The following is a 24,647-nucleotide window of genomic DNA, read 5'->3' on the forward strand; positions in this document are numbered from 1 at the left end:
CCCAGGGGTTGGAGCTCTATAAGCAGGGGCTGTCCCATCACAAGAAGGTGGTGGTGAGGAGCATAGACCTAGGCATGACCTAGGAAGACCTGAGGTTGAAAGTGGCATTTCTAGACAGTGGCTAACATTTTTTTTTCCTTTGAAATCTTTTATTATCACTTAAATTTTTAAAAAATATTTTAATTTTATTGGAGTATAGTTAATTTATAATGTTGTGTTAGTCTCAAGTATACAGCAAAGTGATTCAGTCATACATATTTTTTTTAATATTCTCTTCTCATATAGGTTATCACAGAATATTGGGTGGAGTTCCCTACTGTACAGCATCTATCTTATATATCAGTTCAGTTGAGTTCACTTCAGTTGCTGAGTTGTGTCCGACTCTTAGCGCCCCCATGAATCGCAGCACACCAGGCCTCCCTGTCCATCACCAACTCCCGGAGTTCACTCAGACTCACGTCCATCGAGTCAGTGATGCTGTCCAGCCATCTCACCCTCTGTCGTCCCCTTCTCCTCCTGCCCCCAATCCCTCCCAGCATCAGAGTCTTTTCCAATGAGTCAACTCTTCGCATGAGGTGGCCAAAGTACTGGAGTTTCAGCTTCAGCATCATTCCTTCCAAAGCAATCCCAGGGCTGATCTCCTTCAGAATGGACTAGTTGGATCTCCTTGCAGTCCAAGGGACTCTCAAGAGTCTTCTCCAATACCACACTTCATAAGCATCAATTCTTCAGCGCTCAGCCTTCTTCACAGTCCAGCTCTCACATCCATACATGACCACAGGAAAAACCATAGCCTTGACTAGAAGGACCTTTGTTGGCAAAGTAATGTCTCTGCTTTTGAATATGCTATCTAGGTTGGACATAACTTTCCTTCCAAGGAGTAAGCGTATTTTAATTTCATGGCTGCAGTCACCATCTGCAGTGATTTTGGAGCCCAAAAAAGTAAAGTCTGACACTGTTTCCACTATTTCCCCATCTATTTCCCATGAAGTGATGGGACCAGATGCCATGATATTTGTTTTCTGAATGTTGAGCTTTAAGCCAACTTTTTCACTCTCCACTTTCACTTTCATCAAGAGGCTTTTGAGTTCCTCTTCACTTTCTGCCTTACGGGTGGTGTCATCTGCATATCTGAGGTTATTGATATTTTTCCCAGCAATCTTGATTCCAGCTTGTGTTTCTTCCAGTCCAGCATTTCTCATGATGTACTCTGCATAGAAGTTAAATAAGCAGGGTGACAGTATACAGCCTTGACGTACTCCTTTTCCTATTTGGAACCAGTCTGTTGTTCCATGTCCAGTTCTAACTGTTGCTTCCTGACCTGCATACAGGTTTCTCAAGAGGCAGGTCAGGTGGTCTGGTATTCCCATCTCTTTCGGAATTTTCCACAGTTTATTGTGATCCACATAGTCAAAGGCTTTGGCATAGTCAATAAAGCAGAAATAGATGTTTTTCTGGAACTCTCTTGCTTTTTCCATGATCCAGTGGATGTTGGCAATTTGGTCTCTGGTTCCTCTGTCTTTTCTTATTTTCATTCCAAGCTCCTGATTTGTCCCTCTCCTCTTTGGTAACCATAAGTTTGTATTTGATATCTGTAAGTCTGCTTCTATTTTATAAATAACTTGATTTGTATCTTTAAAAAAATTAGATTCCACATATGAGTGTTATATGATATTTGTCTTTCTTTGACATTCTTAGTATGATAATCTCTAGATCCATCTATATTGCAGTAAATGGCATTATTTCCTTTTTTATGGCTCAGTAACAGTCCATTGTGTATATGTACCACAAAATCACTGCAGATGGTGACTGCAGCCATGAACTTAAAAGACACTTACTCCTTGGAAGGAAAGTTATGACCAACCTAGATAGCATATTCAAAAGCAGAGACATTACTTTGCCAACAAAGGTCCATCTAGTCAAGGCTATGGTTTTTCCTGTGGTCATGTATGGATGTAAGAGTTGGATTATGAAGGCTGAGCGCCGAAGAATTGATGCTTTTGAACTGTGGTGTTGGAGAAGACTCTTGAGAGTCCCTTGGACTGCAAGGAGATCCAACCAGTCCATTGTGAAGGAGATAAGCCCTGGGATTTCTTTGGAAGGAATGATGCTGAAGCTGAAACTCCAGTACTTTGGCCTCCTCATGCAAAGAGTTAACTCATTGGAAAAGACTCTGATGCTGGGAGGGATTGGGGGCAGGAGGAGAAGGGGACAACAGAGGATGAGATGGCTGGACGGCATCACTGACTCGATGGACGTGAGTCTGAGTGAACTCTGGGAGTTGGTGATGGACAGGGAGGCCTGGCGTGCTGCAGTTCATAGAGTCCAAAGAGTCGGACATGACTGAGCGACTGAACTGAACTGAACTGAACCACAATTTCTTTTCATTCCTCTATCAACAGATGTTTAGGTTGCTTCCATGTCATGACTATTGTGAATCGTGCTGCAATGAACATTGGGGTGCATGTATCTTTTCAAATTAGGGTTTTCTCTGTGTATGTGACCAGGAGTGGGGTTGCTGGATTATATGGTAGTTCTAAGGTATTTTTTTTTTCATTTTACCTTTGTTTTTTAATTGGAGGATAATTGCATTACAATATTGTGTTGGTTTCTGCCATATATCAGCATGAATCAGTCACAGGTATACATATGTCCCCTCCCTCCTGAAAACCTCCCTCTGCCTCCCACCCATCCGCAACTCTAGGTTGTTACAGAGCACCTGACTGGAGCTCCCTGTGTCATACAGCGAGTTTCCACTGGCTATCTAATTTTGCACATGGATACGTATATGTTTCAATGCTACTCTCCCAATCTGTCCCACCCTCTCCTTCCCCCACTGTGCCCACAGATCTGTTCTCTATGCCTGTGTCTATATTGCTGCCCTGAAAATAGTTTCATCAGTGCCATCAGTTCCCTATATATGCATTAATATACAATATTTGTTTTTCTGACTTACTTCACTCCATACAATAGGCTCTAGGTTCATCTACTTCATTAGAATGGACTCAAATGTGTTCCTTTTTATGGCTGAGTAATATCCCATTGTATGTACCACAAATTCTTTATTCACTCATCTGCATCTATTGATGGACATTTAGGTGGCTTCCATGTCCTAGCTATTGTAAATAGTGCTGCAGTGAACACTGCAGTACATGTGTCTTTTTCAATTATGGCTTCTTCAGGGTATACGCCCAGTAGTGGGATTGTTGGGTCATATGGTAGTTTTACTCCTAGTTAGTGATTGTACCCATTTATATTCCCACTATCAATGTAGGTGGGTTCCCTTTTTTTCACACTCTCCAGCATTTGTTGTTTACAGACCTTTGATGATGGCCATTCTGACTGGAAAAGGTCAGTTTTCATTTCAACCTCAAAGAAAGGCAATGCCAAAGAATGTTCAAACTACTACACAATCCCACTCATTTCACATGCTAGCAAAGTAATGCTCAAAACTCTCCAAGCTAGGTTTCAGCAGTACATGAACCGAGAACTTCCAGATGTTCAAGCTAAATTTAGGAAAGGCAGAGGAACCAGAGATCAAATTGCCAACATCCGCTGGATCATCAAAAAAGCAAGAGAATTCCAGAAAAACATCTACTTTTGCTTCATTGACTATGCTAAAGCCTTTGACTGTGTGGATCACAACAAACTGGAAAATTTTAAAGAGATGGGAATACCAGACCACCTTATCTGCCTCCTGAGTAACCTGTATGCAGGTCAAGAAGCAACAGTTAGAACCAGACATGGAACAATCGACTGGTTCCAAATTGGGAAAAAAGTACCTCAAGGCTGTATATTGTCACCTTGCTTATTTAACTTATATGCAGAGTACATCATGTGAAATGCTGGGCTGGATGAAGCACAAGCTGGAATCAAGATTTCAGGGAGATATATATCAATAACCTCAGATATGAGGATGACACCACCCTTATGGTAGAAGGTGAAGAGGAACTAAAGACCCTCTTGATGAAGGTGAAAGAGGAGAGTGAAAAAGCTGGCTTAAAGCTCAACATTCAAAAAACTAAGATCGTGGCATCTGGTCCCATCACTTCATGGCAAATAGATGGGGAAACCATGGAAACAGTGAGAGACTTTATTTTTGGGAGCTCCAAAATCACTGTAGGTGGTGACTGCAGCCATGAAATTAAAAGACACTTGCTCCTTGGAAGAAAAGCTATGACCAACCTAGACAGCATATTATAAAGCAGAGACATTACTTTGCCAACAGAGGTCCATCTAGTCAAAGCTATGGTTTTCCAGTAGTCTTGTATGGATGTGAGAGTTGGACCATAAAGAAAGCTGAGTGCCAAAGAACTAATGCTTTTGAACTGTGGTGTTGGAGAAGACTCTTGAGAGTCCCTTGGACTGCAAGGAGATCAAGTCAGTCCATCCTAAAGGAAGTCAGTCCTGAATATTCATTGGAAGGACTGAGGCTGAAGCTAAAACTCCAATACTTTGGCCACCTGATACGAAGACCCAACTCATTGTAAAAGATGCTGATGCTGGGAAAGATTGAAGGCAGGAGGAGAAGGGGATAACAGAGGATAAGATGGCTGGATGGCATCATTGACTCAATGAACATGAGTTTGAGCAAGCCCTGGGAGATGGTGAAGGACAGGGGAAGCCTGGCATGCTGCAGTCCACGGGGTCTCGAAGAGTCAGACATGACTGAGTGACTGAACAACAACAAAATTCTGACTGGTGTGAGGTAATACCTCATTGTAGTTTTGATTTGTATTTCTCTGATAATCAGTGATGTTGAGCATCTTTTTACGTGCTTTATGGCCATCTGTATTTTTTCTCTGGAGAGCTGTCTACTTAGATCTTCTGCCCAGTTTTTGATTGAGTTGTTTTTATGACATAGAGCTGCATGAGCTTTTGTATGTTTTGGAGATTAATCCCTTGTCATTTGCATTACTTGCAAATATTTTCTCCCATTCTGTGGATTGTGTTTTCAGTTGTTGATGGTTCCCTTTGCTGTACAGAAGCTTAACTGGGTCCCATTTACTTATTTATGTTTTTATTTTCATTACTCTAGGAGGTGGATCAAAAAAAGATATTGCTATAATTTATGTCAAAGAATGTTCTGCCTATGTTTTCCTCCAAGGGCTTTATGGTGTCCAGCCTTACATGTAGGTCTTTGATCCATTTCGAGTTTATTCTTGTGTATGGTGTTAGAGAATGTTCTAATTTCATTCTTTGACATGTAGCTGTCCAGTTTACCCAGCATCACTTATTGAAGAGGCTGTCCAATGAACCTTGTAAGCTTCATTTTCCCCATCTGCAAACTGGGGATAATATCATCAACCTTACAGAACTTTGATGAGGATGAAATAAAATCGTATATGTAAAGTGCTTAGCTGGAAAACAAATTGCAGACCACCCAGGGCTCCCTGGGGACAAGGGTCTAGCCTACAGCAGGTGCTGCTAAATACTTGTTAAATGATTGAATGAAATCCTAACCACAAGTTTAGCCATAAATCAGAACAAATGAGCTCACATGGGGTCAGGAAGGGGCTTCCCTGGTGGCTCAGTGGTAAAGAATGCAGGAGTCACAGGAGACGCGCGTTCGATCCCTGGGTCGGGAGGATCCCCTGGAGGAGTGCATGACAACCTACTCCAGGATTCTTGCCTGGAGAATCCCCACGGATAGAGGAGCCTGGAGTGTTACAGTCCATAGGATCACAAAGAGTCAGACAGGACTGAAGTGACGACACACACGGGGGACAGGAATCTGAAGGTTCTTGCCTGAGAAGATGCTCCTGGGTTTTGTTTCCCAGACAGTGTGTGTCTGGGAGTTGCTCCTTGGGTGAGCTAAGGACCCAGAAGTGGTGACCAGTCATCCAGGATTGCTATGGCATCCCTGTTCCTCGTGGCAAGAGTCCTGGGGCCTGTCCTGTGCTGGGGACATCCTGCTTGTGGTCACTGGCGAGGGTCTGCACCACCATGCGTGTGTTCCTACAGCGGAGCAAACCTGTACAGTATTCCTGTTGTAGTTCTGATGGTGCAGAGAGCAGCAGCTTTCTTTAGTAAGCTGCCTACTATGTGTCAAGACAGAAAACAGTGATTTTCAAGTGACAGTGGCACCTTCCTCCTAGGATGGTATGTATTGGGGGGCATCCGTGGTCATCTCAGTGATTGACTGGGAGTAGTATTGGGATGCTAATATCCTGCAGTGTTCCAGACAGACCTGCTCCATGAGGACTGCCCTGCTGAACGAGTCAACTGCATCTCTGTTGAGAAATACTAAGTGAAACTTAAATGGAGAAACACAGAGAAACCTAAATTAGCCCTTACACTTACATTAGCTGTAATTTTCACAACAGCCCTGTAGAGTAGGTACTATTATTGCCATTCTAAAGATTGGATTTGGGGTATGGGGTCCTTTTCAGAGCCAGATAAATGCAAATAGTAAGGATATTACATACTGATTTTTGGCCCCCAAGGGAGATGGAAGAGGAAGGATTTTGTTCTTTATTTGCATAGACTCTGTTAAACAATTACAATAATAAAGGGTGGTAAGAGATCTTTAGTAAGGGAAGCCAGGCCTCTACTTGCCAGTTTCATGTAGTGCATTCTAAATTATAAATGGAAATAGATACATTTATGGACTTTGTGTCCTCATCAAGGTCATAACTCAGAGAAGTAGGGGACCAAATGATATTTTTCCAATACATCTGTTGCCCTCTCTATAGATAAATAGCACATTTGGATAGCATGAAATAGGACTCAGATTCTTCAAACAGACGCCAAAAGGAATTTTGTTTTTATCTCTCCCTAAAAGCATCTATTTCTGCTTTATTGACTATGCCAAAGCCTTTGACTGTGTGGATCACAATAAACTGTGGAAAATTCTGAAAGAGATGGGAATACCAGACCACCTGACCTGCCTCTTGAGAAACCTGTATGCAGGTCAGGAAGCAACAGTTAGAACTGGACATGGAACAACAGACTGGTTCCAAATAGGAAAAGGAGTACGTCAAGGCTGTATACTGTCACCCTGCTTATTTAACTTCTATGCAGAGTACATCATGAGAAACGCTGGACTGGAAGAAACACAAGCTGGAATCAATAACCTCAGATATGCAGATGACATCACCCTTATGGCAGAAAGTGAAGAGGAACTCAAAAGCCTCTTGATGAAAGTGAAAGTGGAGAGTGAAAAAGTTGGCTTAAAGCTCAACATTCAGAAAATGAAGATCATGGCATCTGGTCCCATCACTTCATGGGAAATAGATGGGGAAACAGTGGAAACAGTGTCAGACTTTATTTTTTTGGGCTCCAAAATCACTGTAGATGGTGACTGCAGCCATGAAATTAAAAGACGCTTACTCCTTGGAAGGAAAGTTATGTCCAACCTAGATAGCATATTCAAAAGCAGAGACATTACTTTGCCAACAAAGGTCCGTCTAGTCAAGGCTATGGTTTTTCCTGTGGTCATGTATGGATGTGAGAGTTGGACTATGAAGAAGGCTGAGCGCTGAAGAATTGATGCTTTTGAACTGTGGTGTTGGAGAAGACTCTTGAGAGTCCCTTGGACTGCAAGGAGATCCAACCAGTCCATTCTGAAGGAGATCAGCCCTGGGATTTCTTTGGAAGGAATGATGCTAAAGCTGAAACTCCAGTACTTTGGCCACCTCATGCAAAGAATTGACTCATTGGAAAAGACTCTGATGCTGAGAGGAATTGGGGGCAAGAGGAGTATGGGACGACAGAGGATGAAATGGCTGGATGGCATCACTGACTCGATGGACATGAGTCTGAGTGAACTCTGGGAGTTGGTGATGGACAGGGAGGCCTGGCGTGCTGCAATTCATGGGGTTGCAAAGAGTTGGACACGACTGAGCGACTGATCTGATCTGATCTGATAATTTATTATTTTAAACCTCAGCTGTAATAATAAAAGTCACTCCTGTAACCTGTTAAGATAGCTGTTACCTATTAAGATAATCTACTAAGATAGCTGTTATCAGATCCTAGTGACCCAGTCAGAAGTTTTAGTGAAAAGTATTCAAAAGCATCTACTTTATTGACTATGCCAAAGCCTTTGACTGTATGGATCACAACAAACTGTGGAAAATTCTTCAAGAGATGGGAATGCCAGACCACCTGACCTGCCTCCTGGGAAATCTGTATGCAGGTCAAGAAGCAACAGTTAGAAGTGGACATGGAACAACAGACTGGTTCCAAATTGGGAAAGGAGTACATCAAGGCTGTATATTGTCACCCTGTTTATTTAACTTATATGCAGAATATATCATAAGAAATGCTGGACTGGAAGAAGCACAAGCTGGAATCAAGATTGCTGGGAGAAATATCAATGACCTCAGATATGCAGATGACACCACCCTTATGGCAGAAAGCAAAGAACTAAAGAGCCTCTTGATGAAAGTGAAAGAGGAGAGTGAAAAATTTGGCTTAAAACTCAACATTCAGAAAACTAAGATTACGGCACTTGGTCCTATCACTTCATGGCAAATAGATGGGGAAACAGTAGAAGCAGTATCAGACTTTATTTTTTGGGGGGCTCCAAAATCACTGCAGATGGTGACTGCAGCCATGAAATTAAAAGATACTTGCTCCTTGGAAGAAAAGTTATGACCAACCTAGACAGCATATTAAAAAGCAGAGACATTACATTTTAACAAAGGTTCATCTAGTTAAAGCTATGGTTTTTCCAGTAGTCATGTATGGATGTGAGAGTTGAACTATAAAGGAAGCTGAGGGCCGAAGAACTGATGCTTTTTAACTGTGGTGTTGGAGAAGACTCTTGAGAGTCTTTTGGACAGCAAGGAGATCCAACCAGTCCATCCAAAAGGAAATCAGTCCCGAATATTCATTGGAAGGACTGATGCTGAAGCTAAAACTCCAGTAGTTTGGCCACCTGATGTGAAGAACTGACTCATTTGAAAAGACTCTGATGCTGGGAAAGACTGAAGGCAGGAGGAGAAGGGGATGACAGAGGATGAAATGGTTGGATGGCATCACCGACTCAATGGACATGAGTTTGAGTAAACTCTGAGAGTTGGTGATGGACAGGGAGGCCTGGTGTGCTGCAGTCCATGGGGTCACAAAGTGTTGGACATGACTGAGCGAATTTACTGAACTGATTCAACTTTGATTGGCTTTTAAGAGTTTTGATGGTTGTAAAAGCAAATTCGACAATTGAGACAAAGGGATTTTCTTCCTCTTGCAGCTGTTTCTAGGAAAAAAAATTGCAACCTGAAAAACACCTGCCTTTCTTGGTGCTGTAAAAGTTAGAAGGAACCACTGCTTGGATGACCACTAGAGGGCACTCTGCCTCCATAACTGGGGTACAAGCCAAGCCTTTGAGATGAAAAAGATTTCAAGGGCATAGGGTGAACCGCAACGCAAGGGCAATAAAGTGCAAAGCTTTGGGCTGGGTGCGACTTTAATACAATCCATAAAGGGAACAGAAGTCACGAGTGAACAGTACTGTGGCTTGAATCACCGCCCTAAGAAAAGTATTCAATGCAGTATCAAGATTCTCTCATCTTTCCTTAACGAACCCTGAGCAGCATAGAAGAGAAAATATACAAGCCCATGTTTTAAAAATGTCTGGATTTGCTAAATGAAGAGGGGATGATTTGTAATACTACAAGACTCCATTTCTTAATGGGGGGGGGTGCGGTTTCCCACATTTACATTTAACATAATCTGCCTACCTCAATCTACATTGAATATGGGCAACAACTCCACGTTTATGTTAAGGGGGTAACCTTCTGCAGATCATTACTGCACTGGATCAAGACTCAGTGGTCACAGCACCATGTGGCTTTCATATAACAGGGACATTTGACACTCAAACCTTCATGATGTAGCAGCTGCCACTGTAATGTCCAGCTAATTGACTGGTAACAACACATATCTATTGTTTCTTCTCCCCCACTCATCTTTCTCCTTTAGTACAGAAGATATAATGAGCAAGAAAATGACCCCAGAGGTACTAGTGATAATAACTGTTACTATCAGTGAGCATTTAATATTTCAGGACACGGTGAAAAATTCTTCATGTGTACTATCTTATTTAACCCTCGACACAAACTTTCTGACATATGCATTATCCCACTTTTACATAAAGGAAAATTGAGGGTCAGAAAAATTAAGCAAACAAGTCCTTACAGTAAGCTGCAGAAGTAGGATTTGAGTTCAGGTCTCCCTAACTCTAAAGCCTGGGAACATAAAGGCTATGCCATTCTGCATGGTTTTCATTTCATGTTGAACAAGGATCCCTTGCTATCCAAGGCAATCCTGTATTTCTGGGAACATTATAAACCATGCCATGAAAACCTGTTTCTTCATCAATAAAATAGGAACAACAAAAATAACCTTTCCATGGGGCTATTGCAAGAACTGAAGTTAATAGTGTAAAATGTCTATACAGTTCCTGACATCTAAGTGGGTCCTCGATAAATGCTATAACTCTTGTAACTCTTTGCGACCCCATGGACTGTAGCCTATCAGGGTCCTCTATCCATGGGGTTCTCCAGGCAAGAATACTGGAGTGGGTTGCCATTTCTTTCTCCAGGGGATCTTTCCAACCCAGGGATCGAACCCGGGTCTCCCGCATTGCAGGTGGACGCTTTACCATCTGAGCCACCAAGGAAGCCATAACTCTTACTATTATTACTAAAAATTCAGTCTAGTATCTCACATTGTATGGCCTTGTGATTTGAAAGAATTAAGGCATCTTCTAAGAACATATCTTACCATGAGAAAATAACTTTTGAACTGGGAAAGCAAGACTTATTCTTACACAGAACACATGGATCCAATATGGAAGGAAGGACTCCGGGATCCACATAAAGAATGAGATTTCTTCAAAAAAAAAAAAAGAAAAAAGAAAAGAATCCCACGGAGGCTCCAAGAGTCTTTCCAAAACAAATCCATCCTTTCCAACACAAATGGATACATTTCTCATAGTTATTAATTCCACATTCTATTGCTAGTTTATTGCAGGGACCAGGACTTCCTTGGGAGGTGGTGAGGCGTGTCTGCTTTGACAGCAGAAAAGACCAAAGTGGGCCACAGTGACCTTATAAACCACCAACTGCGGAGCACCCAAGCTCCTGGCCACACCCTGCAAACAAGCCAATCAACGCGCAGCAGAACACCTGCAGACTCATCCTCACCGCAACTTCTGACTCACCGTAGGTGAAGTAGGCCACTTCCGGCGGAAGGGAGACGTTGTGTAGTGTGTCGTCCTGCACGTGCTGGTCCACGTACAGCTGGGCCTCGCTGGCCTTCAGGAAAGCCATGAACCTCGCCGTGAAGGAGGCCACGAAGATGGACAGCATCCCGAAATCTAGCAGGTTCCACAGGTGCAATACGTACTCCCGCGGCCCCTCCTCCCAGATTTCCTTGCATTCGGACCAAATCATTCCTGCGGGGGAGTGAGAAGGTCAGGCTCATTGTTTTCTGTTCTCAGGGTGTGTGTGACCATAGGGACCACGGAAGGAACCAGGGTGCAGGTGTAAATGTAATAAGCTCTTTGGAGCTTGGAATGTTGAGAGCCAGCAGCGCACAGAAATATGCTTTCAAAAGGCAGATGTAGAGTTAGGAAAGTCTCAGGCTGCAAGAATTCATGCCACCTGTCCTGCGTACAGATAAATCATCTCCAGGTGTGAGGAGAGAATCCTCATCTGTTGATAGATTCTTGGAGGGAATAATTAGAAATATAATGGCTGACATTTGTATATTTTAAGAACTGGAAGGTTATAAGTAATCATACAGTTCTAAACTAAGTATTATGAAACTGACGTCCAGGAATGGGAAAGGGTTTTCTGAAGGTCCCACTTATGACCTAGAACCCAGTTCTCCTAATTCCCTGATTAACTTGCTTTCCTTTGTATTTCTGTGAATGTTTCAGGTTCTTCCTGCCTCTCCTGCAGCTGTTTAGTTTTTGCTTTTTAATTTTCCCTTACTTCTTTATAACTTCTTCATTGTTGCATAGTAAACAATGTAGAATTCAACAAGATGTTGCTAGCATCCCCACCCCGCCTCCAAGTCAGCCTCTTGAGGTCGCCTAGACTAATAACTTGAGTGTGTATATCTGTACTATCCAATATGGTAGCCACTAGTCACACGTGGATACTGAGCACTCCAAATGTGGCCAGTTAAATTGAGGGACGCTACACATAAAAGTGTAGACACACCAAATTTCAAAGACTTGATACAAAAAATGTAAAAATATTTCAACAATTAAAAAATCTCAATCACGTTGAAATACTAATATTTTAGATATATTGGGTTAGATAAAATCTATTATTAATTTCAGCTTTTATAATATAGCTATCAGAAAATTTAAAATTAAATCATGGCTTATGATGTGGCTTGCCTTATATTCGTATTGAATAGTGCTATTCTCTACCTTTATCTTCAATGATTATTAAAAGTAAATTGGTTTAGATGATTAAAAATAAATTATTCAGTAACATTTTTATAATAAACATTTTAAATACACATATTTATTATCATATATACATACTGTGTACATATTATATGTATGTGTATTAACTCCCTCAAATCTTTACAATAATCCTATGAAGTGCATGCTGTTATTATCCCAGTTTTATAGTTAACATATCCTTAGCCATAGTGAGGATATTCTCCAGATAGGAGGCAGGAGATCTGAAATTTGAGTCTGGAAGGTCTGGCCCTAGCGTCCATGCTCTTGACCATTATGGTCTTTGCTCCTCCAGGAAATAGAATTGGTGTTGAAAGCAACTAATGAAGGAAAAGTCTTCCCTGGTGTCTCAGATGGTAAAGAATCTGCCTTACAATGCAGGAGACCTGGGTTCAATCCCTGGGTTGGGAAGATCTCCTGGAGGTGAGAATGGCTACCCACTCCAGTATTCTTACTTGGGAAATCCCATGGATAGAGGAGCCTGGCATTCTACAGCCTATGGGGTCACAAAGACTCAAGACTGAGCAACTAACACTTAATGAAGGAAAAAGACTCTTGAATGTTTTCTGATTAACATCAAAGAGTTTATAGAAACTCAGACATAGGAAAGACTTGATGCAGAACTAGCCCACTCTGTGTTATGCCATGTTACACGTCACCTGCTTACTTAGGAGGTTAATCTGGTAAAAGAATCACTAACTGGTAGGTTAGTGAGAAAATTCCAGCTCATTGACCATGTTCCCTAAAGGTTAACACCACCAGCCTCTTGGCACCCTCCTGGCTCCTGAGCATCAAACATGGATGGCCTGTCTTCTCAGATTCCTCCTGCCTCTCCCACAGCTGTTTAGAGAAGTTGTGGCTTTGTTGAATGAAACAGATTCTAAGATCTGCATGTTTGTATCAAATTGGAGTCTCCGCAAAAGGAAATGACCCAAAACACTGAAAATCTTTTTACAAGACTCCCACCACCACACACACCTTGTTGTTTCCGCTTTTTATCTTCACAAAGCCTTACTTCCTAAACTTATGCTTTGAAAATTTTTGTGGTAATTCAGTGAAGTAAAATTTCCTTAACACTGAAATGTACTTTCATCTGTGCCTGTTCAAATAGGTATTTAAAGTATGTTACAGGAAAAACCATTACAGCTGGAAAAAATAATGTTTGTTTCTTTCCTCTATGCGCCTGCCCCCTCCCCCTGATAATTAAAATTCCTAATGTCTTGGTGGACTGCTTTTAGCTGAGCACTAGGAAAATTACAGGCTATCAATTACCTTAATTCAGGAAGCCCTTGGTTCAGTTCTACCTTGGTCACTTATTAGGTGTGTAACCTTGGATAAGTTCCTTGATTTTCTTGAAATTTTGATGTAATTTCCAGCACTAAAAGTTCTGCAAATCTGAAATGCAAATTATTTACAGTAAACTGACTTTTCTGACCAACATAGAGGCACCTCATTGGGGATTGCAAATCATTTCCTCCATGGTCCAGTGCCCACGTCAGTCTTCCCAGATTTGCATATTAACTTACCCAGACTAATTTAAATTATTCCAAGGCCATGAGTAAAAGTAGCGTGGGCCCAAGGGTTTGAGCAACAGGAATGCTTAACGAAAAAAGAAATGTGTGAAATTAAGTACTTTAGTGAGTGAAATTAGGTTTCCTGCTTCCAAGGTGCTGAGAGTAGTTCAGCATTTTATATCCAAGCTGAGCCCCCTGGACTCCTGCCCCTAGCATGTCAGTCCGATGAGTGTATACAGCCCAGGGGCTTAGAGGGTAAGGATATTGGGCACTGGAGCCTCCTTCAGGCAACCCCTTCACTCAGGGATGTTTGGAGCCCAGAGAGCAAGGTCACTGGTAATTAACGGGGATGACTGGCAGGGGAACAGATTGGGACCTGCTGGGAAGCCTTGAGGGAAATGAGTAGCTTTTCATTCAGGCAGGTTCTAAGTAAGGCCTGCAGGCTGCTGATATGGGGCTTGACAGTTCTAAAGACTGTTCACCCGGATCCCTGCCTCAGATGCTTTTCAGAAGGGATTCCCCCTTCAGATTCCTGTGAGACTTAACTGTGTGAACTCCGTAAATGGCCATAGCCCCTGCCTCTACATCGGGTTTCTCTACACTGTTCCCGGACCCCCAGACCACCTCCTGGGAGGCTTGTCTGTTCTTCTGGGTTACCTTCTGATTATTGAGTTGGGACTTAGGCATTCTGTTAACTCACAGGTGGTAGAATATGCCAAGAAGCCCTCAACCTTCAAGCCCTAACATCCAAACTCCAGCTCAACGGCAGGTTCTTAGCAGCAGATCTGGGCCTCGGGCTCATTTAAGGTTCATTTGTTTTCCAGGCAAGGAGATGATATTAATAGATTCAAAATTTTCCTAACAAAGCTCATCTTCTCCTCTGACTTTTAGTAGCTGATCATTGTTGAGCACCCTCTAGGTGCCAGGCCCTGTGCTAAGCCCTTTTCCAACTCTAAAGCTTCCTTAGAGCCTGGTAGGTACCTACTCTAATTATCTCCACTTTACTGATGGACAGACTCGTGTACAAAGATGACAAGTAAATTATCCAGAGTCTCAGGGAGTTCAGGACCCTCTTTTCACTGCACTGTCACTCCCCACCTCCCACAACCCCTGCATGCTCTCTACTAGGCACAGACTTACGTCACTGTTCAGGAACTCATTCACCACTTAATGGACAGTGTTGAGCTCCGACTTTGTGCCAGGGACCATTCTGGGGGTACAGCAGCCAAGAAGATGCTGTCCCTTGCCCAGCAAACAGGGTCTAGTGCTGGAGACAGGTGTGTCTACAAACAGTAGTGCTACAAAGTGACAGATGCTGTAGTAAGAATGTCCAGGAGACTGTGTGGACACACAGGGATAAGAGCAGTCAGTATTATAGTCATGAGACCCAACACAGTGTCTGTAATAACATATTTCTGACTGAATGAAGTAGGTGACTCCTGGCATGAGGAGTTAGCTAGGGGAAGGAGTAGGGGCGGAAAGGCCGTGGACATGAGGGAGAACAGACTATTCTAGGAAACTGCAGGAGGCTCGGAGAAGGCAGTGGCACCCCACTCCAGTACTCTTGCCTGGAAAATCCCATGAACAGAGGAGCCTGGTAGGCTGCAGTCCATGGGGTTGCTAAGAGTTGGACACGACTGAGCAACTTCACTTTCACTTTTCAGTTTCATGCATTGGAGAAGGAAATGGCAACCCACTCCAGTGTTCTTGCCTGGAGAATCCCAGGGATGGGGAAGCCTGGTGGGCTGCCGTCTATGGGGTTGCACAGAGTCGGGCACAACTGAAGTGACTTAGCAGCATTAACAGCAGGAGGCTCAGTACGGCTTAAGGGTTGGTAGGGATAAGGGGATGGAGATTGTAGATCCTGAAAGGCCCTCCTTCAGGCCATGAGGGGGAGACCAGGCAGCTCGGTGTCTAGGTAGTCACCCTGAGCTGCCAGATAGCTCCTCAAGGTGATAAGCAGAGCAGTAACGTGGTCTGACTTACTGGGAGAAATTTTGGCAGTTTGGTTGAAGTAGTCTGTTTGGAATTTACCTAAATAAATGAAGAAACCATCAAAGGAATGACTTAGGTGAGAAACACAGCCCATTTTCTTTTGCAGTTTTATTCTTGGTCAAACTTACATGTGTGATTTTGCACCTAAGATTTAGCACTGCCCTCAGAGAGTTTGTAATCTGCGGTGGGTAGGGTGAGGGAGCAACTTGATCCTCACATTTTATGCACACGAAAGCTGAAATTTAGAGAGGCAGAACCACCAAGGAGGAAGGGACACAGTGAGGCCTGGGTCTCTTGCTAACCGGCCTCGGGCTCTTTCCTCCTCTTCTCTTTAAGTGTGTTTTCCTGCTTTGCTGGACGCTTACATCTCCCTCAGCTGGGCTTTCAGCTGGGGTGTCTGCTTAAGAAAACACTGCCAAGTCTCTGTAAGAGTTGGGTCGGGAGAGTCTTCATGACATAATTCTCTTCCCAGATGGAGCAGTGACATGCATAGTGGAGAGGCTTCCTGCCCTCCAAGCTCCATGGCTGTCTGCAGACCACAAATGTTATAGTCCTCTGGTGAGCATTGGTATAGCCACAGTCTCTAACTCACACGATGGATTATCAGCTCTTTCCTCTACCCCAGAGTGACTGCTAATGAGACAGGGAAGAAAGATATGTTCCTATGGTATAAACTGATGTCGGAGAGTCTCCAGGCCAAGGATCTATGATCTCTGGTTTATTTGGTCCTTTCCAAAGCAGGTCATCTTACAGCTCTAGAGAACACACGTGTCTACTAGCAAATTCGTCTCTCCTTCCCATGTCATGCTCTTCTTGTGTCTTCCTTGATACTGTGTCCTGGTTTTCCTTCTATCTTTGCATGTAGTCTTAATCTCCTTGTGGCTTCCACCTCCTCTGCCCTTATTTTAAATCTCCTGGATTTATAATCTAGAAGGGTCTCAAAAGTCTGCTGGTAATCAAGTAAAGCATCTGGAGTTCAGGAAGAATATATTTCTGATTGGGTTTGACCGTTCCATAGAATTGTACAGCAGAAGAACAACCCACATGCCCAGTAGAGATTTGGAGAAGCAATAGATCATGGACACACTGCGTGGCCTCTGAAAGAGGTCATTGGGAATACCAGATATCCACATGGAGTGAGAGCTCCCAGAAGATGAAAAGAGCGACAATTTGTTTGATTACAGAAATGCTAATATTAATTGGGGCTTCCAGGTGGCACAGTGGTAAAGAATCTTCCTGCCAATGCAGGAGACACAAGAGACACAGATTCAGTCCCTGGGTCAGGAAGATCCCCTGGAGGAGGAAAGGGCAACCCATTCCAGTATTCTTGCTTGGAAAATCCCATGGACAGAGGAGCCTGGTGAGAAACAGAGGAAAGCGTGTAGAAAAAGAGAAGGGGGCTAGGGGGGCAGTGAGTGGGGGACCTTATGTGTTTAAACAGGTCAGTTAAAAAAGGGCTTCACTCAGAAAAGGATACTTTAGAACACAGACCTGAGGAGGTGAGGAAGCGAGCCATGGCACTGCTCGTGGGGAAAACTCTTAGGCAGAGGGACCAGCCTAAGTCAAGGTTCTGAGGCAGAAACAGTTTGAAGCCAGGAGGCCAGTGGGGCTAAATGAGAACAAGGGAGGCTGGAGGTGGTGGAAGATGAGGGCACAGAGGTGGAGGTGTGAGTCCTTTACAGTGAGAGTGGCTCTCACGCTGGGGGAGCTGGGATGGCATTGAAGAGTTTGGAGGCAAAGTAACACGATCTGATTACATTTTCAGTGGATCTAGCTCCTGTGCTGAGCATCTGCTGGGGCACAGGGCTGATAAGGGCAGAAGCAGGGACACTGGACAAGGCCCCTCACCTCTTCGTGATCAGCCCCTCTCTCCATCTCTGCAGGAGCCAGTTGAACTTGTTAGGGTCCTGAAGTCCTGTCGAACGCTGGTGGAGAGGGAGTCATGTTTTGGGTGTTTGTATAGCCAGTCTGTCCAAAGGACCATATTCATGAGTCCTGGGGGAAGAGAACCGTGAGCCGTGTTTCTGTGTTTCTCCTGGCAGTGCCCGGGTGTAGTGTTTGAGGCCTTTTTCAGTAAGGGCCTGATGCCAGTTCAGGCCTCTCCAAGTCTAGGCAGATGAGATGAGACTGTGGACCTTAGGGTTTGCTGCCCGAACAGCACAGTGAACTCCGCACTCAGTGTGTTTCTCTCACGGGTTGTTAGTAGTAGTTGCAACGTCGAATAATTAAAGAGCTCCAGGAAGTATTTAGAGTCGAGATAATATTCGTCTTATTTTAGAGCTGCTTCCCTGGTATTTGGCACAGTGCCTGGTATATAATACAATGCTTAATAACTAGAATGGATTTGTGGAGGAAAAAACTGAGAAAATGGAAACAGTGCTAACTGAAAACTTACCGAGCAAGTGCATTTACCACTGCGCTTACCAGGCTACCTGCTCTGTGCCCGCAACGCCGCCTTCCTCCTGGTCCCGTAGAGGAAGGGTCTGCGCTCCTGCTAAGGACCAGCCCTCCTCTGGCCTGCTGGGTCCCATCCCCTCTCACTACTCAGGAACTTCACTTCTGAAGTCAGTGGTCCATCCTCAGGCCTCCTGTCACCTGATCTGTCAGCACCATTCGACATAAGTGATCAGTCCGTGGGTCTTGACACAGTGACTTTGGTTGGCTTCTCAGACACCACTCTTACTTCAGTCTCCTTTGCTGGATAAGATTCTTCTTGTTTCCCCATCCTTTAAATATTGCTGTGCCGGAGGGCTTGGTCCTCGGTTCATCCGTTCACATTCACAGTTGAGGTATTGCATATAATTTACTTTTAATAGACTGACACGCCCGAATAATGTTTCCAACCCCAGCCTCTCTGAACTTCAGCATGTACATCCAGTTTGCTACTTGACATTTCCACTTGGAGATCTAATAGATAATCTCAACTGCACTCTTGATTTCCATGTCTCTCTTCAAACTGCTCCTTCCCTGGTCTTTCCTGCCTTTGTTGTTGTTCAGCCACTCAGTTGTGTCTGACTCTTTGCGACCCCATGGACTGCAGCATGCCAGCTTCCCTGTCCTTCACTATCTCCCAGAGTTTGCTCAAACTCATGTCCATTGAGTTGAGATCCCATCCAACCATCTCATCCTCTGTCACACTCTTTTCCTCTTGCCCTCAGTCTTTCCCAGCATCAGGTTCTTTTCCAGTGAGTCGACTCTTTGCATCAGGTGACCAAAGTATGGGGACTTCAACTTCAGCATCAGTCCTTCCAATGAATATTCAGGATTGATTTCCTTTAGGATTGACTGGTTTGATCTCCTTGCGGTCCTAGGGACTCTCAAGAGTCTTATGCAGCACCATAGTTTGAGATCATCAGTTCTTCCACACTCAGCCTTCTTTATGGTCCAACTCTCACATCCTTACATGACTACTGGAAAAATCATAGCTTTGACTTGCCAGACCTTTGTCAGCAAAGTGACGTCTCTGCTTTTTAATACGCTGTCTTGATTTGTCATAGCTTTTCTTCCAAGGAGCAAGAGTCTTTTAATTTCATGGCTGCAGTTTCTGCGTTCGAGGAAATCTCTATTATGCCTTTTGAACTAAAACACTTGGAATTTTCCTTGACCACCTTCTTTCTCTTACACTCCACAGACAATCCAGTAGCAATTACTATGATTGATTTTACCTGCAAAATATAACGTACTCTACTACCTCCTCAAAATCAGCCATTTTCCATCTGAATTACTGTAGTGGCCTCCTAACTGGTTTCCCTGTTTCTGCTCTTGTCCCAGAGTCATCTGTTCTCTACCCAGCAGCCTGCAATGTACTAGAAAATGAAGTTGTGGGATGTCACTTCTGTGGTCAGAACTACCCAGCCATTTCTAGTCCTCTCAGCTCTGTACCACGGCCTCCATGGCCTTGCGTGATTGGCCCTGCCTGGCCTTGTGCCCTCTCCTCTGCCATCTCTCCCTTATTTATTCTTTTGCAGCCATACTGGTTTCTTTGCTGTTCCTCAGACTCCGCCAGCTTGCTGCTGAATCCAAGCCGTCAACACATACTGAACTGTCTTTCTGGATGCTTTTCACCCAGATGCCTGCAGAGCCTGCTTTCTCTCTTCCTTCAGGTCTCTGTTCATATTTCATCTCATCAAAGGGGGTAGGTGAGAGAGCTTCCTCTTACCAGCTCAACTCCTCTGATAAGATAAAATGTGAACAGAGGCCTGAAGGAGGAGAGAAAGGAAGCTAGGCAGGTATTTATTCAATTTATCTTCTCAAAGACATTTGAATACTGACTGGGTATTTGAAAATGGATTATTCATTTTCTTTTATGTTTATAGTTCAGTTTTAGAAAAAGAATCCCGATTTCTATTATCTGTCATGGTGAAGCAGTAAACTGGGGAAAAAAAGAAACTATTTTCAGATGTTGGAAATAGCACAGCACTGTGATCCTTGGTGAAGAGAAGCAAGCAAGATAAGTCACATGATAGCCCTGTATTTTTTTTATCGGAGGCACATTTCAATATGCAGGGTGTAGAGAGGGATCCTAGAAGCATAGAAGCAGTCCCAGTGAATTGAAGACACAGAGATTGGAGTTCAGGAAGGTTAAAGTGGTTAGATGTTATATGGCAGGGTTCCAGAGAGAAAGGTACTATGCATAACCAAAAACACAAAACCAAACACAAAACTAGTCCAGAAATTTACGTAAGTAAATTACATAAGTAAAATCCTTTTGAATGTTCCCATAATATTAAGTCACAAATGCATTGAGTAAAACACTATAAACAACAGCCAGAGAGATGTAAGCTGAATCATTTCTAAGGCTCAGAAACTGTTCACCCAGAGTGGAGAGATGTTTGAGTTCTGACCCTCCAGAATTGAGAGCCTTTGTTGATTACTGAGGCCATTTAGTAGTGACCCCAGATGTGTGTCTCTAGTACAAGGATAATCAATCCTATTGTAAAGCTTCTCCAGGTCCACTCTGTGAAAGTCTGAAAAGGACCAAACTCATCTGTAAGAATTTAACAACCTGTCAGAATAAAACAAAGTATCTCTTTGAAGACAATAAAATCTAGATGCTGAACAATATAGCATGTGATGTGTCAATCATTCAATCAGAAATTACTAACTCACTAAGATATAGGAAAAAATGATCCATGTCTGGAGAAAGTTTAGTCAGTAACCCAAAAACAATAGAAATGATGAAATTAGGACTTTATAACAGTTCTTACTATAAATACATACATTATGTTCAAGGATTTAAAGTAAAATATAAATACCACAAAAAGGGAAATGAAAGTTATAAGAGGGAACCAAGTGGAACTTAAAGGGTTGAAAAATACAATATTTGAAATGAAAAATTCATTGGTTGAAGATCAAAATCACAGATGATTTGGAAAAAATGTCAGTGAACTTGCAGCACATAAAGATTGGAAAAAAGTAAAAGAGAAATTTTCTTTTAGGATTCACACAAAATGTTTGTAAATGAAATTTTATGATACCTAGGATTCGACTCAAAATTTTACAGGGTTGGGAGAAGGGAAGTAAGATGAAACAAAGATTAGTGTTGATTTACTAATTGTTGAAGATGAGAGATTGGCCCAAAGGGTTCATTATAATCTTCTCTTGATATTTCCAATTCTTAAAATTATTTACAATAAAAGTTTGAAAAGTATAATCTAGTAAGAAAAAGTAGTTAGAATCTTTCTTTTGTCTCAAATGTAACAGGAAGTAGGTCAATGAAAAATAAGCCTTCCCCTTCATAATACTAATGATGTAACAGTCTTGAAAATTCAGCTTTGCTTTGATGGGTAGAAGCTGGAAGCTGGGACCTCTGTAGCTAGAGATACTTCTCTCTTATTGTGATAATGCCCTGACACCCAGGAAGAGAAATATGGAATCAGGACGACATCATGACCTAGTAGGAGAATCACTGTAACATATGATAGGATACCCATTTAAGGGGGAATATGCTTGCACTCGTTAGTCTTATACCTGCTGTCCAGGTGGGGTTATGAGGTGAGTGAGTGAGTGGTGCTGTAAATCCTTTGTTTTATTCATAAACCCGACATATGAGGTTGTTTTTTTTTTTTTTTTTTAAAGAAAACAATGTTTTAATTTGGGTTGCTATAACAAAGCTGCACAGACTGAGTGTCTTATGAACAGAAATTTCCTTCTCATAGTTCTGGAGGCTGTAAGTCCAAGATCGTGGTGCCAGAATGTTTCAGGTTGCAGATTGCTTGCTATATCCTCATGTGGCAGAGTGAGGGTAAGAGCACACTCTGGGGTCTCTTTTAAAGGACACTAATCCTATTTATGAGGGCTCCACGCTCATGACCTAAGCACCTCCCAGAGGCCCTACTTCTAATACCATCACATTGGAATTAGGGTCTTAACATATGAATTTGGGGAGACACGAACATTCAGACCATTGCAAAGTACCTAGTGTTAAAGTGCTTAATTTAGTTAAATTGGAGGTGGGGGCGTTACGCTAGGGAGAATGAGGATAGACTCTGAACAGTGGAAGGGCCACAGAACTCACTCTACAACAGGCTTTACTGTTCCTTTGCAACTTGAGTGCCGGCAAGTCCACCAAGTGAGCCTTTGGTTGCAGACTTGCCGGTTGATTAAAAGCTCCTGGGAAGCATGGCATGCTTTCCTGCTTCTGCCCTTTGGGTCAAACCATTCTTCTCCTCATTACCTTGTTATGACTGAGAGATGCAGCTTAAAGGCCGTATTCCAAGTTGTTCCCAGCTTGGGGGTCTATGGGATCTTCTTCAGTGGTTCAACTCTTGTGCTCTTAGGCCAGAAAGGTTGAACCTGTGGCACTGTGCAGTCATGTAATTAGTGCAGGGCAGGTGTTAGGCTGTCTTTTCAAGTATTCGTTCTTCTGTGAATTTGTTGATTGGTAGTGCAGACACTTTGACCCTGAATATGTTTTGACTCAATGTTTGTGAACATAAACATGACGAATGCTATGCCGATACTGAATTGTTGTTAAGAAAGGCAATTAGGGGTGGGTGGGGTGGTGGGTGGTGGTGAATATCATTAGGACAGTTTAATTAATTGATCAAATATTGATACTGCATAAATTTTTTCTTTTTTCGGTTTAGTTTTACTCAAAACATGCTTATCAAATTCAAATCATTTTGATGTAAATCTTATAGTTTATTGATCAAGTTTTGGTTATATACAATATCACTGGTTGTAACTTTTGCAATTTTTCATTGTTTCTTACAAAGTCTGATTTTTTTTTACCAATCAATTCAGTGTTAGAAAAATCTGTAACACATTTGACCATGTACAGTTTTAGCCATTGTCTGTTTTATTTTATCTTGCTTATTTCTACTAGTAATAGTTCTTGTGAGTTATGGAAAAGGAGATACCCTGTCTTGGCTAGTCATTGAGATACCTGGGAATAATTTCCTTGGCAATTCTAGTGGCGGACCTTGGCAGCACAAAATATCACCACAAAGAGGAATTTCACAGCTTCATTATGTTCATTAGCACAGATAATGAGAATATGTTAGTCCCCTAACTTTTTAGATTTTTGTTATTGGTAATTTACTATGTATCAGTATTCAGTGGTAACAAAAAATATCTTTTAAACTTTCACTCTTATACTTTTTTCCTAAGGCTACTAGTGTTAGTTGCTCAGTCATGCCTGACTCTTTGGGACCCCATGGACTGTAATCCAGCAGGCTCCTCTGTCCGTGGAATTCTCCAGGCAAGAATACTGGAATGGGTAGCCATTCCCTTCTCTAGGGGATCATCCTGACTCAGGGAATGAACCCAGGTCTCCTGCATTGCAGGCGGATTCTTTACCATCTGAGCTGCTAGGCTTCTAGTAGACTATATTTAAATGAGTAAGACCACATGTCCCCCCCACCTCCCCCCCCACACAGACACTTTATAGTCACTTTCAATACACATATAATAAAAAGTATGGAATGAATTCCCCCCAAACAAATCCTTTCAAAATTGGGATTTATATTGCAGGTCTGTGCACCTTTTATACCAGCACAGACAGAGGTTGACTTTGACTTCTGTGCTGGTCATCTCCTCACCATTTTGTCTGTCAAGAGTGCATTCAAGAGAAGAAGAGCTTCTGAAGTCAGAGTTTAATAAGGGCCTAAAATAACTAGAGGAGGAGAGAATAAAAGACAGAGTGACTTGCTTACCCAAGACCCACTTCATGATGAGCATTTCTGTCCAGGAGAATTGTGTAGTTTTCACTCTGAAGATCTGTTTTGGATAGTCTGTGAAGGTTTCGTTGGGCAGGGTTTTCACGCCTTCAAAGCGGTCTGATGCGTTCACAACCAACAATCCCAAGAAGATGGTGAAAGAAACTGCATGGGCTACAAATTTCATGAAAGGGCTCCTCAGTGTTCGTCCTAGCTGGAAACAAAATGTGTATAAGACATGTTAATCTGGCAGCTTCAGGCAGGTGCAGGGCTCTCTTTAAAAGGCGTTTGCTGAAAGTTGAACCAGAGAATTCTTCATTTTGGACAGAAGCTGCTCACCAAACCCAGACATTTTCTAGAGTTTTTATGTGAGAGGCTGCTTGACTGAATCCATTTTCTAATGACTTTAATTTTTCCTGTTTAGAAAATTCAGTGGGAGTGGTAAGAGAAAGGAGCGACACACACTGATGTAACATCATGTTACAGTCTGGCTGCACAGCTACCCACGGCCACATGGATAAGAATTTTATGCTTTTTAAATCTAGAAAAAAA

General features: G+C 42.7%; 1 protein-coding gene across 1 annotated transcript in view; it reads right to left on the reverse strand.

Annotated features, from left to right (window-relative positions):
* Nucleotides 1-24,647, reverse strand: part of TRPC7 (transient receptor potential cation channel subfamily C member 7) — a 145,521-nt gene that overhangs the window by 34,388 nt on the left and 86,486 nt on the right. The window contains exons 5-6 of the mRNA XM_061424850.1: nt 24,093-24,309; nt 11,171-11,404 (exon numbers count right to left, since the gene is read on the reverse strand). Coding sequence (XP_061280834.1) covers nt 11,171-11,404; nt 24,093-24,309 — 451 coding nt within the window. The remainder of the gene's footprint in view (nt 1-11,170; nt 11,405-24,092; nt 24,310-24,647) is intronic.

This window comes from Bos javanicus, chromosome 7 (assembly GCF_032452875.1).
Source record: "Bos javanicus breed banteng chromosome 7, ARS-OSU_banteng_1.0, whole genome shotgun sequence".
Lineage (NCBI taxonomy): Eukaryota > Metazoa > Chordata > Mammalia > Artiodactyla > Bovidae > Bos > Bos javanicus.